Source organism: Sciurus vulgaris (genome assembly GCF_902686455.1).
Source record: "Sciurus vulgaris genome assembly, chromosome: 9".
Taxonomy (NCBI): Eukaryota; Metazoa; Chordata; class Mammalia; order Rodentia; family Sciuridae; genus Sciurus; species Sciurus vulgaris.
Window position 1 is genome coordinate 25,823,912 of NC_136469.1, and position 17,257 is coordinate 25,841,168.

A 17,257-nucleotide genomic window follows, 5' to 3' on the forward strand; every position below is an offset into this window, starting at 1 on the left:
GTTTTGAGCATAAAGGGGTGCTGTATTTTATCAAATGCTTTTTCTGCATCTATTGAAATAATCACATGGTTCTTAACTTTAAGTCTACTGACTAAGAGACCCAGAATAGCCAAAGCAATCCTAAGCAGGAAGAGTGAAGCAAGAGGTATCACAATATCAAATCTTCAACTATACTACAGAGCAATAGTAACAAAAAGGGCATGGTATTGGCATCAAAATAGGCAGGTAGACCAATGGTACAGAATAGAAGACACAGAGACAAACCCACATAATACAGTTATCTCATACTAGACAAAGGTGCCAAAAACATAAAATGGAGAAAAGATAGCCTGTTCAACAAATGGTGCTGGGAAAACTGGAAATCTATATGTGGCAAAATAAAATTAAACCCCTATCTCTTACCCTGCACAAAACTCAACTCAAAATGGATCAAGGACCTAGGAATTAGACAAGAGACCTTGCACCAAATAGAAGAAAAAGTAGGCCCAAATCTTCATCATGGCAGCTTCCTTAATAAGAATCCCAAAGCTCAAGAAATAAAAGCAAGAATTAATAAATGGGATGGATTCAAACTAAAAAGCTTTTTCTCAGCAAAGGAAACAATCAATAATGTGAAAAAGAGAGCCTACAGAGTGGGAGAAAATCTTTTCCATACACTCTTCAGTTCAGATAGAACACTAATCTCCAAAATTTATAAAGAACTTAAAAAACTTTACACCAAAAATACAAAGAACCCAATCAATATAAATGGGCCAAGAAGTTGGGCAGATACTTCACAGAAGATATAGTCAATCAACAAATATATGAAGAAGTGCTCATCATCTCTAGTATTAGAAAAAAGCAAATCAAAAGCACCCTAAGATTTCATCTAACTCCAATTATAATGGCTACTACCAAAACACAAGCAACAATAAGTGCTGGCATGGATGTGGGGGAAAAGGCACACTCATACATTGCTGGTGGAGTTGCAAACTGGTGCAGCCACTCTGGAAAGCAGTATGGAGATTCCTCAGAAAACTTGGAGGGGACCCACCATTTGACCCAGCTATCCCACTCCTCAGTGTATACCCAAAGGACTTAAAATCAGCATACTACAGTAACATGGCCACATCAATGTTTACGGCTGCTCAATTTACAATAGCTAGATTGCAGAACAAACCTGGATGCCCTTCAATTGATGAATGGATAAAGAAACTGTGGTATATATACACAATGGAATACTACTCATCCATAAAGAAGAATAAAATTATGGCATATGCAGGTAAACAGATGAAGATGGAGAATATCATGCTAAGTGAAATAAGCCAAGCCAAAAATACCAAAGGCCAAATGTTTCCTCTGATAAATGAATGATGATACATAATGGGAGGGGAAGGTGTGGTGGGCGGGTGGTAAAAGAAGAATGGAGAAACTTTGGATTATGTAGAGGATAATGAGGAGGGACGGAGTGGGGGAAGAAAAGACTGTGGACTGAGACAGACATTACCCTATGTACATGTATGATGACACGAATGGTATGATTCCACATTGTGTACAACCAGAGACATGAAAAGTTATACTCCATTTGTGTACAATGAATCAAAATGAAGTTACAAAGAAAAATAAGTCAACAATTATATACTGGTAATTTTTATTCCAACTTCATCTGAAATCAGTCTTAAAATCATTTTTGTACATGAATCTATTACACAACTAAAGGACACTATGTTGCATCAAAATTAATTTTTCATTTTTAAAAATAAGCTGGCTTTAACCGTAGAGGTCTATTTTAAAACAAAATTTTTAAGTAGGCAAAAATAAAGACCAAATATTATGAATTTAAAGGTCAAAAAACTTCAAATCCCCACCCAAATAAGTATCCACTAAATAACCACTGAACTACAGTATTCTCCTTAAAATTACTTTCATTTTATATTTACTCTTTAGTCACCTACCTATGATGTCTTCTTATCTCTGCACATTCTACTGCCATCCCATATATAATAGCACTTGCTGGTATAACTTTCCCATACTTATCACAATTACCATTTTCACCTTTGGTCTGAAAATATAATAAAAATCACTATCACATGTATGCAATAAACATGGATGAGAAGCTATGAAAATTAATAATGGGTTCCAACTCCAACAACGCAGGGGCTGGGGAGATAGCTCAGTTGGTAGAGTGCTTGCCTTGTAAACACAAGGCCCTGGGTTTGATCCCCAGTACCCCCCAAAAAAAAGAAAGTCAAAACCAACTCCAACAACGCAAGGAAAAAGAAAGAAAAAATTTTAAATTTAAGTAAAAAACACTTTAAGGAATTTTTCTATAAAAAGTTATTTTCATTGCTATTTATGTATGTACGTTTTACTACAATTACAAAGGAGGGAGGGAGGGAAAGAAATGTAAGTCTACATAACATAGGACTTTTGGGTACAACTTTAATTGAAAAACCAAAATTATCATTATCTACTTGAAAAATAAGTTGCTCTTCTTTTCATTCTTTAGCTATTTTAAATCCAGATTATTTTCTATTAACAACAAATTTTTATTTCATGTTAATAACAAATAATAAATGTTACATATCTATAGTTTGTGACCTATAGAAAAGAATTTCAATACAAAATGTAAGCGTTAATGCTGCCCAGTCAGTAGCCTGAGTTCAACAATCACCTTAAAACTCTATAAGTCAGCTTCACTACACTCCCTTCTGGTGATTTGTCAAAATTCCAAGCAGTGAGGGCAGAGGGACTGAAAATAAGTACCTCCTTTTTACAACCACATTCAAGCATTCCATAGGAAGTTCCTCCACAAGGTAACCTCAATTCCTATGAATTTCTTTCTGGAGTATTTTTATCTTTATACCGCTCATCTGGGCACAAAACTGTACACTGCATATTGTTGCTATTCAAAGTTTTTGGAATGGATTTCTTTCCAATTACACAGTATATACCTTGACAGTCGAAAATATACTTCATATTGCTTTGCAAATACTCGAGGAGCTCAATAAATCTCTGCTGAAATAATTAATAATGAATTCCTAATAAAATTTAAATGTTTTCACGTTGCTTACCTTTGGCTGCAAAAGTAAATGCTCCCAAGCATGAATCAAACTCTCCACAATTCCTTCTCCAAATAAACCTGCATCGACAGTTTCGGTTACAACTAGGGACACTCTATAGAATGATTTTTTAAAGATATGTGTAAGTAAAATAGCATGCTATTTATATAAAGATGTAAAGCTGAGAGAAGAGAAAAATGAAGATATATTATAGAAGCAGTCCACATGTAAATTTTTCTAATACATTTAATTTTGGTATCTAGCCTAAATTTTGAGTAACTTGACTCTACTGTTCTTCAGGTCCCTTTGTTCTCCACTGGCTCCTTCCCCTTGGGTTGAGGGCAGGAGGACTGACAACAACTTCACCTGACACTTTGCCTGCTCAAGCTGTTCTTTCACTGCCTAAATCCTCAAGAGCTATTCATTTCCATTGCCTTTCCTAGTCTTCTTCCTTAAAGTCAAGCAACTGGCGTTCTAACACTCTAAAAATATTCTCTATCAACAATGACGCCTTATCAAAACAAATCATCTTGCTTAACAGTTATCATTTTTCTTGACCTACAAATATTATTTATGCCATTAAGAGCCTTTCCTCTCAAAAAGCCAACCTCTGTTTTATGACACTGCACTGCCCAGGTTTGCCTCTTACAAGTTTGCGCCTCTCATCACTTATCATTTCTTGTGTCTTCACAAAAGTCTACTCCATGTCTTCTGTCCATTCTTGGAAAATTCTACACAAAGATACATCTAAATAATTCCTCCTTTCTCTGAACTCCTTTGGCTCTTATTTCCAGTACCATGCATTTTTGCAGTCTGAAAATAAATGAATAGTCCTTATCTTCCTGTCTAGATAATAACTGAGAGTGGGAATACCTTTGGTATCCCCAACAGTGCCTAAACCCAATATTATACATATATACAGAAAACATTCAGTATTTAGAATTGCATGCATTTAGAATATGTAAGGTATCTCAAAACATCTATCCAACATCTCAAAACTACCAATCTGCTTAAGGTCAAAATGAATTAAGAACAAAGTCTGAAATGGAACTTCTTATTGCCTGATTTAAAAAAAGCTAGTACATCTTTCTACAACTTAATCTGTGAAAAACATATAAATTGAATTAAAGTTTTGATTCATACTATGGACTTAACTAAATCCCCAAAAATTCTTATGTTGAACTAATTAAATCCCCAAAAATTCTTATGTTGAATTAATTATTAAGGTTCCCTAATATAACTATATTTGAAGACAGAGTCTTTAGGAATTAATTAAGATTAAATGATGTCATCAGCGGCCCTAATCCAATAGGTTTGGTGTCATTATCAAAGAAGGGCCATTGGAGATCATTCTCTCATACACATAGAAAAAGCCATGTGAAGATGCAATGAGAAGGTAGCTATCTGCAAGCTAGGAAGAGAATCCTCACCCGAAAAAAGATCTATGGATTAAGCCACCCAGTCAGTGGTATTTTGTTATGGCAACCCAAGCAGACTAAGATAATTCAGGACAGTGTCTTTTTTTCCATAAAATGGATACATACCAACATTAACAATCTAATAGACTTTTTCATGAAAAACAAATATAGAGCCCATTGAAAAGTATGTAAGTACTATGCAAACATCATTATATATGGAAGATGACTTTTTAAAAAAGCAATCTTTAAAATAACAGTATTGGACAAGATGATTTTTAAATCCCTTCAAGTTCTAAAATTCCATTGCCCTCATGATATGGTTCACACTGATAAAGACTTATCGGATTATATTCAAAGCATTTAAAGGGCACAGGCCAAAATACATTGACAACTGATGCTTATAAAGCTCTCACTATAAACAAAGATATTAACAGAAAATGTAATAAGTCCATTTAATCTCATCTGTTCACGTTTTAAGTACAATTTTCAGAAAGAGTTATTGATCATATAAGATATATTATCCATTTTTACAAATTAGAAAGCTTAAATTAATAAAAGGTCATTTATATATTTATAATTCCTTTCACAAATTTTTCTCAAGACTTTTAATATTTTTATGAAGGATATGATGATATATTATGAAAATCTTTTATTAAACTATCATATAACCATATCGTTATAAAGACAGAATTTTGGTCAGGTCTAGAAACTAGAAAGGTACCTTAGTTTAAAAAAAAAAAAAAAAAAAACACAAAAAGCAGTGAATTCAGTGAATTATAAACACTAAAATCAATTTACAAAATAATACCTTTCAGGAATGTGTTTTGGAATTTCTATGTCAAGTGACTTCATATGTAGGAGTTTTATTCCTGCTTCCATCTTGTTTGCAGCCACTACATCACAGGCAAGTTCATACATGGTTTTAGATAACTCACAGGCATACACAGAGTGTGCTCCAGCTTTTTTAGCAAACATGCTACAAAGAAAAAAGTGTTCCATCACCCACACACACACTCAAAAACAAATTTTTCAAATTTCAATGGAATGATGATGCTTTAAACATGGGGTTTTCCTTTTATTCTTTTTTGTGTGTGTGTGTGTGTGGTGCTAGGGGATTCGAACCCAGGAAGCTAATTTCTCTGGCAAGCTTTCTGTGGAACTGCAATCTTCATGTCTTTTTTGTTTCAAAGGCAAGCATTCTACCGACTGAGCTATCTCCCCAGCCCTCCTTTTATTCTTTAACACAACTATTACTCATTCTGCATTTAAAAAAACAAACATTCTTGTCTAGAAATAAACCATGATATCCACCCTATTAAGAAGCACTACTGGCATGAAGACTGCTAAGGACTTTATAAATTCCAACAGAATACAAAAAAATACAATTTCAATAATAATCCCAAACTTTTCTTAGTTTTCTCCCCTGAATAAAGTAGAAATTACAGAGAAAAATATAGTAATAATGGATGCATAAATAACCCTAGGAAAATTGAGACATAACTGCTATTTTAAAATTCTCATGTTAAAATTTTCTATATCTGGCACATCCTTAATGAACATTAAAATACATGTATATATAATTAAAACAATAATAACAAACCTCAGAATTCCAGTTCCTGCTCCAATGTCCAAAACATTTTTGAACCCTGAGCATACTGCCTTTTGGATTGCTGCATTATAAATCATATTCCTTCTGGTGTCATTAAGCATGATAAAGTGCCAGCGTTCCACCAGCCAGTTTGCAACACGATAAAAATTCTCCTTCGCATCATTGAAATCAGGGTTTAGTTTCACTGCTTTATGAAAATACCCAGCTGCTTCATCTCTAAAGCCCATTCTAGAATAAAACAGTGAAAAACATAAAATACATTCAACAATTATTGCTTTTCTTCATGCCGCTCACTCACCTGGCTCTTACCAGCACCTCAAATCCTGAAGAAGGTGGGAAGCTAATTCCTCTGGCAAGCTTTCTGTGGAACTGCAATCTTCATGTCTTTTTTGTTTCAAAATACCTACTGTCTTTATGTACCCCAAAACCCAAATAAGTACTTGAATATGAATAAATATTGAACTAAGGTATAGAAGCAGCTCTTACAGGCATCCTCCACTTAACCGACCAGCAGTTAACCGACTGAAACACCAGTTTGTTCTAAAATCAATCCCCCTGTAAAACATACTAATGACCATGATGAGTGGGCTCCTCTCCAGTATGCCTGCAGACCTTTTCTCCTAGCAATTGAGTCAAGTGGACATTAAAAGTCAGTTGTATTTGCTGCCAGACCAGTTTACACCAGCTGAACTATTAAAGTTACATTTTAAGCTGCCAAAACTGTGTAGACCTACAATACTTTTCTGTTACATTGAGTTTATTCTGCAACACTGTCTTAGGTTATGATCACCTATGTATGTATAATCTAGAAATATAATAGAAATCCAAGAATAATTCCCCTTATATAAACCTAAAACCCCAATTTCAAATTTTGTAGGCTTTTACTAATTTGAGAAATAACTGAAAAATCTTTTTAAACAAATTTCATTTATACAAAAGGTTGCTAAATTTATAGAATAGGATGCTTTATCAGGCTAGTTGTTAATGTGAACAAGCCTCAGGTGACAATCTGCCTTATTTTTCCTAAGTCTTTTTTTCCCCTAATTCTAATTATACTAAACAACTAGAAACTATCAAATATTTGTCTGTTAAAGGAGTGTTCATTGATTACCCAGTCCAAGTTAATTAACACTGCTATCTCACTGAAGCTAACAATATTTGATAAAAGTATTTCTTACATAAAACTCTTCACTGAATAAAACTTAATGCAACCCAAAAAGGAAAGGAATAATACTAAAAAACAATTACTAGAATATGTTAAAATGGTGTTTCTTTAGAAAATAAAGTATTAACGGTGTTTCCTAAATAAGAATTTTCCCATCATTTTATACAAAGCAATAAGCCAAGTTATTAAGGAAAAACCCAAAGAATAGATTTTGATTTCTTCCAGTTTTCCTAATAATAATAAAGTTTCCGTGGGGAGTACACAAGAATTCCAATGTGGAAAAAGTCTGTTCTATAGAAAATAAGTCATATTTCACTTATTAAAAACACTTAGGTTTACATAATAAAGTACACAGTATAATGAGTCAATCTTTGCTCACTTTTCATCAACTTATTAAGCAACCTCAACAGAGGCATTCTATTTTGGCAGCTAAAAATGTTTTCAATAAATAATTACTAACAAAAAATTCTATACATCGAAGCTGGGTGCAATGACACACACTCATAATCCCAGCAGGAGGCTAAAGCAGGAGGACCACAAGTTCAAGGGCAGCCTGGGCAACTTAGCAGGACCCTGTCTCAAAATAAAATATAAAAGTTATTCATAAAACATTATTTCTCCATACTGAAAAAGTATGTATAACAATGAGCTGACTGAAAATTAACTTCTGAGAACTGCACAGATATATATATTCCCTTTTCCAGAGCCTTGACCTTGTACTATTGTTCATTGAGTCAAGTGAGAGGCTCATAAGCATCAGAGACAAAAGTATCAGATTGATTATTGAGAATTAAAAGAATCAAGATGTACATAAGAGAAATTTTTGTCCCTTAACAGCTTTGTAGTTCTTTATGAATGACATCAAATTTTAGATGGCTATGACTTTAATGAAGAAAGAGGCTTTTAACAGGGAAATGCACAAAAATAACTAAAAGGAATATGCAAAATGAGACTCACTCACTAAATTGTTAAAAATTTAAGCAACTGCCATTTCCCAACTTGAAATACTCTATATAATTTTACCAGAACCATGATTTTACCATATTACTTTCAAACTTTCTAATTCAGAAGTAGTGTTAACCTTCATTATATTTTCTGTATTTTCTCAATTTTTATTCACTTGTTGGAGTGCAAAGAGTTAACATGGCAAGTCTGACTGAGACCCTCTGAAAGTCCTGCTTACAAGGTTGGCTTTTGGCTGGCTTCTGGGATTTTGGGACATTTCCACTGCCCTAACTAGTATAAGCAGCTCAGTTTGTACAGTGTGATTCATGCTGAATATCTGCTTTTCTTCTGGGAGTCTAGAATTTTGGTATATGACACACAGAAGGTAGGTACCTAAGTGTCCAGAACACTGAAGAAAACATTGAGCATGGAGTCTCTAATGAGCTTCCCTGATTGGCAATATTTCACCTGTGTTGCCATGACTCACTGCAAGGTGAAGGAAGTACATCCCATGTGACTTCACTGAGACAGTACCTCAGGAGGGTTGCATCTGGTTTCCTTCAGACTGCCTCATGCACCTTTTCCCTTTGCTAATTTTGCTTTATGTCCTGTCACAATAATAAACCAAAGTCATGACTATAGCTATATGCTGAGTCCTGAGAGCCCTCCTAGCAAATCAGCAAACCTGGGAGTGGTCTTAGGGATTCCTAAGATAGCCAGTTATTGACTTGTTACTAAATTTACCCTTTTTGCCTGCGGTATGCAAAAATGTATCTTGCCCTTCAATATTTTTCCGACCATCAGTAAAAAAAAAAAATGCTGGGGACTCTGCAGGAGGAAAGGGTTTTGCTTCCAGGTTCCAGTGTGGCACAAAGCTTCTCCAGCAACAAGCTCCTGAGGAAGGAAACTGCATCCAGTGGTTGGCAGCATCCCCCAGGACTCCCCCTACTAGGTGCTTTGGTAACAGAATGCCTCTGATTTGACACTTCTCAATGAGACTTCCTCCAACAACCCAGTCAGCAAAATTCTAGCAAGTTCCAGAGAACCAACTGACAAGTTTTCTGGCAAGACACCATAGTGACTTCTCTGCCACCCTGTGAACCACAGCTGTACCCTCTCAGTGCACTAGGGGGACTCTTTCTTGAATACACTATCCCAGCCATAGGTGCAGGGATAATTATGTAGTATTAAAACTGATATTCCACTATCCTATATCTGCTATTCCCATATTCTTTTGAGTTCTCTTTACTTGTTATTAGCTAATCCCTCTTTACTCCAACCTCCTATTATGGTTAATTCTTTGCATTACACTTCCCCTATTCAAATTACTGTATAATTGATCCCTGATTCAGACTGATACAGAATAATTTTTAACTAGTAATACAGAAATTCATTACAAACCTGAAGAGATGTTCCCCCATACTATTGCAAATTACTTCATCATCAGGAAAAAGTTCCAAGGCCTGCTCATAGCAACCAAGCAAGTCTTGTGTTCGATTGAGTGCATCCAGCTCTTCAGCCCATCTCAAGAGCGTATACTGGAAAGTTTCCTTTATAAACAAGAAATGAAAGAATACAGAACACTGAAAAGTCCAGAGAATGAAACTTATTATTAAATAATTGTTTTAAGTTTCATTTAACTGTAGTAAGCACTGCTTATAAACACATACACAAATAAAGGAATTTTACCACCTACATGGCAATTATATACAGAACTAGACAATTTGGCCATTCTGTATACCCCTTCCATTCTCAGCTGCCATATCACTCTGTTGTTTCTCGACTTCTTTTTTTTTTGTGGACACCTGTGTTAATTCTGTCCTTAGCCATCTTATTTTACCCATTCCCAATGCATTATCACCTATGTGTTAATGGTGCTACATTTCCATCTCCAATTTAAAACCCTCTCCTCTGATCATCAGACACATAAATATAGATTCCTGCTAGTCATTTCAACCAGACAGGCATTGCATTCCTAGCTTTCTCAAATTTAGTTCAATTCAAATATTTCTGCAGCAATCAGTGTCCAAAGAACTGGCACTAAAACACAATGGGAACAACATATATCTTGTTCCTACGCTGAGGTCCTATAGAGAAAATTCACAAATAATTTTGAAAAATTTCAAAATGTTCTAAACTGGATCCACCACAGTCCTCAGAGGATCTAAGGTTTAGGTACAATCAACATCAATCCACAAAGTCGCCACCTTTTAATGTTATCTCAATTCCACATGTAATGTTTCAAATTCAGCCAATGTTCAATCAATTTCTTTAAGTCTGTCTCCTCTTCTCAAACACCACTGTTACAACCTAATTTGATTCTTATAATCACCTTCAAGACTACAGCAAGTCTCCTCACTGTCTCCCTAGCTCCAGTCTCATCTCCCTCAAGCCATTTTCCACACTGCAACACTGTGAAAAGAGCTGGGTGGTGGCAGACACCTGTAATCCCAGCAACTTAGGATACTGAAGCAAGAGGATCGCAAGTTCAAGGCTTAATAAGACCCAGTCTCATAATAACAATTAAAAAGGGCTGGGGATACAGTTCAGTAGTAAAGCACCCCTGGGTTCAATCTCCAATATCAAATATGAATAAAGGCAACTCTGTAAAGAGGGTATATTTCTGACATTCCATGACATTTTAAATCAACTTCATATATTCTATACAGAAGAGTTGATACCTGAAATTGAATCTGGATGGAAATTACTACACAGACAAGGATAAGAAAGGAGACTCTAAGGTGTGAGGGAAAAACAAATTATATGAAATGATCAGAGGCTCTACATATAAGTAAACTGATGGGCCTGGAGTGTGGGGATAGGAAACAGGGAGAAGCAGAAAATGAAATTTCTGCAATGAAACTTTTGCTAGGAAATATGAACTTGACAGCCAGGTGTGGTGGCACAAGCCTATAATCTCAGCAGCTTGGGAAGCTTAGGTAGGAGAATCACAAGTTCGACTAAGCAACTTAGTGAGCCTTTGTCTCAAAATAAAAAATAGAAATATAAAAGAGTTGGGATGTGGCTCAGTGATTAAGCACCCCTGGGCTCAATCCCTAGTACCAAGTAAATAAATAAATAAAATTAAAAATATACACACACACACACACACACACACACATGAACTTGGTTCTGAAGGAAACAGAACCAGTTACTAAACCTCACTGAATGCCAGGTATTGCAATACAAATTTCATATATGATTTTAAGATAGTAATTGTCCCTGATTACAGAAGAAACTAAGAAATAAAGAGCTGAGGAAAGAGGACTTGGGTTGATTCAATAGACTAAAGATGCCTACAGAGAAGGGTAAACTATCATCTTCCTCCTGGAGAAGCCAGTTGCTCCTGAAATTTACACCAAGTTTATGTCAACTATAAAAGTCTAGATGCTACTGACATCTAGTGGGTAGAGAACAGGAAAGCTGCTAAAACATCCTACCATGCACAGGACAGCCCCTCACAACAAGAAGTTATCCCACAAAAAATGTCAACAGGGCTGAGGACGAGAAACCCTGGGTTAAACTAGGGCAATTTAGCTTGCAGCTGAAAAGTGACTATGAAATTTAAGTTAAATCATTTTTCAAAATGTGGATTCTATAACCATTTGGGAAAAAAAAGAACAGTATTTCAACAGAGTAACTGTTGCAAATAATAACTGAAGTTTAGAGATGTATCATCAGATTATAATTACTTCAGGTTAACTGTACACTTTATTCAACTACAGAGACCCACAGTATTCCTCCTATACAATAATGCAAAGGGAGCTGGGGATACAGCTAGTTGGTAGAGGGCTTGCCTCACCTGCACAAGGCCCTGGGTTCTAGTCCCCAGCATAATAATAATAATAATAATAATAATAATAATAATGCAAAGGCTTCACGACAGGGGCATGTTTAAATTAGATACAGGGTGAGGAAGCAAATCACCTGAGGCCTCATTTGCGATTCGAGGGCTGTTGGAATTTTAAGGGAAATGAACGTTTCGAAACCGACGTGACATCGTTTGACTTGTTACAAAAAGATAGCCGTGTTGAGACCCACTGCAGGAAGGAACTCAGTAGAGACTTCACTGCAACAGTCTGCAGATGGGTGCTTGAACCAGTGTAGTAAAGGAAAACAGTAAGAGGCGATAGGATTCTGAACATAATTTTGCAGGTGGAGCCGACAGGATTTTCTGCTGGCAGGTCATGCATGTGAATAAAATTAAGGTCCCAAGGGTGAACAATAAATAAACACAAATAGCAACCACCAGGCACCAAGAACCGTTCGCCTCGCCCGCCCTTTTTTTTTTTTTTTTTTTTTTTTTTTTTTTTTTTTTTTAACTTTTTTACCAGAACGGAGGACATGCCAGCAAGCGAACAGAAGAGACCTCACCTTCACGTCCTCTTTCAGCTCCGGCGCCAGGCTGAGCACCAGGAGGTAATGGGCATAAGCAGTGCCAAAGTCCTGGGCGCCCAGACAATGCTCTGCGCTCTGCAAGGACCGCGACACCAACTCGTCCCGGCCTGCAGTGCCAGCGCCATTCCCCGCGCCCCGGCGAGGCCTGGACCGCGAGTTCGGCATGACCCAGTCACTGCCTGTACGACCGCAGAGAAGATGCTTGTGTAAAGAGAATCAGAAAACTCTCGACGCTACGCTTTCGCGTGATTACGGCTGGACAGCAAATACCGAAAAGTTACTGGTGCGCGGCAGGTGAACGCTCCCTCCTCGGTCCAGGCGGAAGCCCCGCCCTTGAGCGAACCGGCAGGAAGCGCGCGCGAGACGCACAGGGCAACGGCGGACGCCGACCCGCGGCGCGCGCAGTGAGGGCCTCAGCGCGCACGACGTCGGTACGTCGTGGCTACTGCGCGTGCGCGAGCGCAGGTAATTGCACTTTTTCTAGCGCTAGGCTTTTCCTCCGCCCTCCCGCCCGCCCCGGGCTCCCCCCGGCGGCCGAAACCAAAGTTGCCGGTTGCCTTTTTTTTTTTTTTTTTTTTTTTTCCCCCTTGAGGTGTGTGTGGCGAGACCTGCTATGCAGATTCTCTTTGCCCCGAGCTGCGCCCGCCTGTGCGAGACTGGCCTTTGTGGTGATGCTTAATAATCTGTATTGGCTAGTGATGCATCAAATCTCACAGTCTCCAAGACTGGAAGGAACACGGAGATAAAAGCACCTTGCATGTGGTAGAGAAGGTACTTTTACAGACGTTATTTTAAATCACCCTCACAAAACCCTGAGAGGCGGGCCTTTGGATTGCACTCGTTTTAGAAAGGAAAAGGTGACATTCTGAGAAGGAGCTTACCCAAGAGCAAGCAACCTTAGTGGCATAGGTACAGCTCCAATCCAAGTTTCCTGACCACCTGTTATATTAATCTAGAGAAAAAGTTTACTTTGAGTATGACCGCTAAGTTAGAAATTCTAAACTTAAAAAAGGGAGGCGTAGGAATTACAACTGGAATAAGTCATTTTTGTCCCCACTTCCAAATGCGTTCACGGTGACTATCTTAACAAGAAACGAAAAACAGCACTTTGCATATCAAACAAACAAACTTTGGGGGTTCCTCCAATTCTCAAAAATTCACTTTGAATGCCTTTTAGCCATGTCTTTTGATCTGCTTATCAAATCCCCCTCTTCCTTCTAAACGCCTGCCCATGTAAATCCTAAGCAGTTCAGAATCCAGTTCAGGACACTGACCTACTCCCCTGTAAACAAAGATCCTCAAAGGCAGAAACTAGTGCTAACCGCTTCTGTAAACTTCTCACCCAGCAGAGTATGGCACAAAGTAAGGACTTTGAAGTTTCTTGAACGTAATGGAAAGTACACTGCCCCCACCCGCCCCCGTTTTGCGTGCAAATGTTCCCTACTATTCATGTTCTTATTTCTTTTCCATTCTTAATTACTGTTTTCTGCACTAAGCAATTTAGGACTTAACTCTATGGTATTTCCCTAACAAGACAGAAACACCTAAGGCTAAGACCTTTTTATATCTAATAGGATTCCATAGAACATGAAAAGGCAACTAGACATAATTTTTTAAAGTGTATGCTTATCCAAGCTTGGTCCTTTCAAGTTCATCCAGTAACACTTCTTTAATACTTATTATTTGCAGAAAGTACTAATAAAGCTACCTTTCTTTCTTCAGTCATAAGATGGCTAGGATCACCAAATGAGATAAATATATAAAAGTAGTTTAGGGGGGGTGGGGGTGAGGTAGAGCCCTTGCCTAGCATGCATGAGGTCCTGGGCTCAATCCCAGGCACTGCGGAAAAAAATAAAAAAATAAAAAAGGAAGGAAAGAAAGAAAGAGAGAAAGAGAGGAAAGAAAAAAAAGAAAGAAGAAAGAAAACAGTTTATATGTAAGATACACAAGTACAGTTAATACTATTCATGTTAATATTATCTGGAATCATTTAAAATTATCTGGATTGTTAAAATACTAGGTTACTAACCCCTGTAGGGAAGCATCTGAACAGAAGTGTATGCAATCCATGTCTTTAAAAGTCAAAAGTAATTGCTTTCTAGGAAGCAAAGGAAGGCTTTGTAAGTCTTCTTTCCAGAGATTTGGATTGGAGGGGAAATCACTTAGACTTTATCATTCTACTAACCTTCATGAGTCCCTACTTCAATTGAATTGCTTTAATTTACAAATTTACTTGTACTCAAGGGCATGCTTTCACCTTCTAGAAGGGCAGAGGTTTTTTTGTTTGGTTTCGTTTTGGAGTCTGTTTCATTCATTGAGATAACCCAACTATCTAAAATGCATAGACTACATAAAGCTTGAAGGGGACATATTTCTATTAAATCAATGTAGGGTAAGAGATGGAGGAAGGACTTGGCAGGAAGTTGAGAGAGTGCAGATAAGAAAAGAAAAAAGCCAGCTTCAGTTGTTTCATTGTTTGTACAGTCACTTACAGTAGCAACCTGTGGGCAGTGATTACTGCTGAAGAGGTATGGGAAAAACTTCCTGCCCCTTATGAAATACTTCAGATAACTTTATGAGCTGCCAGGTCTCACAAAGATAAGATATTATTAAGCTAAATAGAGAAAGCACAGTTGTTTGCATTTCTTTGTAAACTAGAGCTTAAAGACACTCTCTACATAGGATAAGCCCTTTATAAAAATGGAACTGACAAAACATAGAACATTGTGTCACCTTAATAAACTGGAATAGAAAATATATTTGACTACTCTTTTCTGATCCTGTATTACTATAGTCCTAATTGAGACTGAGAATTATTTGATTGTTCCATCTTTATTGCAAATTAATTGTGCTTATGATAGTTGCCTTTTAATCCTTTTAGAAGAACCCTCTGTTCCCTTACAAAGAACTCAAAAATATGATGCAAAACAAATACAAAGTGTACCTTCTCCTTCTTGATCCTTAAAGATATCTTTTTTTTTATTTTAAAAATTTAATAAGTTGTTATTGTAACACATTAATTATACAGGTTAATGGAATTCACTCTGATATTTACATACATACATACAGCATGCATTGATCATATCTATCTACCTTTCTTCTCTCCTCCCCTCCCCCACAGCCAGCACCCTTCCCAGTCCCTAGTAATCACTATTCTGTTTTCAGGTTGACTTTTTTCTCTTCATTGATCCTTAAAGATATCTTTAAAAATATTGAAGGCATTACTTTTTGGCTCACAATAGCTTTTTCTCCACCCCTCACACAAATTACAAAACTCTCTATTTGACCGAACATTTATATGTTCATTTTTACCCTTTCTTAGGATTCTAAGAAAAAAACTCATGATGTAGAAAACCACTGCTGACTTGGGGGCTGGTTTAATTGTGACTGCCTTTCACCTTATTCTGGACAGCTTGTCAACAAACCACACATGCCAACAAGGAAGGCAAATCAGCTTAAGGGTTCTCAGTCACCTTTCCAATGAACAAAAGTTGAAGGTTAGTGGAGTTTTTTAAAATGTTCATAGAAAGTTTATTGAGAAAGAATCAACTTATTAGACACAAAATATTCTGTATGTGTGATCTGGTTTGTTTTATTTTTATTTCATAGCCTTTTTCTCAACTCTCCATTTTAGGATATTTGAAGAGAGTTTAAAACAGTATCAGTGTCTGGGCTCCATCCCTAGATTTAATTGACCTGCAGTGAGGTCTGGGCATGAGCATTTTTGAAACTCTTCCTGAGTAAATTTAATGTCCATTCTGGGAGTGGGGACCATGCAAGCAGGTTTGGATTAGAGGTTTGGATTAGAAGTTGTTAGGATAGGGCTGAGGATGTAGCTCAGTTGATAAAGTGCTTGCTGAGGCCCTGGGTTCAATCCCCAGCACCACAAAAACAAAAAAAAAAAAAGTTGTTAGGATAGTGGAGATATGTAGGAATGACATATGACCAATGTAGAGAGTAGAAATGTAGTTTGTTTATAGCTTAAAAAGAATTATGAAATTTCTTTCCACTGAATTCTTTTGAATTGAAGCAATTGCTATGTGATAAGAAATTTAATATTCACCATATTAAATTACTTGTTGGGGAGAAAATTTTATAATTATGTAAACAAACACTGACCAATTGAGCGTTGGAAGTGCTCTGATGCAGTCTTACTGCTAAGTATTCCTAGCTTATTAAGTCTGTTTAATTAAAGTACAATTAGGATTTTTGTGGCTTTATCATAGACCTTTCCTAATTACTCTATGGTATCCCCTAAAGAACTTAATTCAAGGGAGTTTTTAAAAAGGAACTATTTACAGAGGTGATAAAGGTAAGGAAGGGATTTATCAAAGTTTGTGAGGTACACAAAAACGGACTACATGTCTCTTGACCTTATTAGAGATTAAATGAGTTACTCTACATATGTGCCTAGAACATACTAAGCTAATAGAAGCTATTAACATCCCTAGTCCTAAAGAAGCAAAAAAAGGGTACTGGGATGTTGGTATATCTAGTGGTAAAGCACTTGCCTAGCTGTCACAAGGCCTAGTTTGATCCCTACACTGCAAGAAAAGATGGGGGAAAAGGGCTGTATTACCAGAACACAGAAAGAAATGTAGCCATGGAAGAAGGCCACCTGAAGTATGGCCAGTACCAGGCAGAATTTACTGACCTTTTCTTCCCTCTGCTCTACAATCTC

The 17,257-nt window shown here is 36.9% G+C and overlaps 1 protein-coding gene across 3 annotated transcripts in view; it reads right to left on the reverse strand.

Moving 5' to 3' along the window:
- The window catches only part of PRMT9 (protein arginine methyltransferase 9), a 43,813-nt gene extending 30,857 nt beyond the window's left edge, over positions 1–12,956 (reverse strand). Inside the window, exons 1-7 of one of the 3 annotated variants that reach the window (XM_079153938.1) lie at positions 12,553–12,683; positions 11,981–12,131; positions 9,580–9,728; positions 6,060–6,296; positions 5,268–5,435; positions 3,054–3,156; positions 1,935–2,041 (exon numbers count right to left, since the gene is read on the reverse strand). In XM_079153938.1, coding sequence (XP_079010064.1) covers positions 1,935–2,041; positions 3,054–3,156; positions 5,268–5,435; positions 6,060–6,296; positions 9,580–9,728; positions 11,981–12,013 — 797 coding nt within the window. In that variant the 5' untranslated portion in view covers positions 12,014–12,131; positions 12,553–12,683. Of the gene's footprint in view, positions 1–1,934; positions 2,042–3,053; positions 3,157–5,267; positions 5,436–6,059; positions 6,297–9,579; positions 9,729–11,980; positions 12,132–12,552 lie in introns of all 3 variants that reach the window. The other 2 variants (XM_079153937.1, XM_079153939.1) reach the window with 2 other exon arrangements.
- Between the last annotated feature and the right edge of the window lie 4,301 nt (positions 12,957–17,257).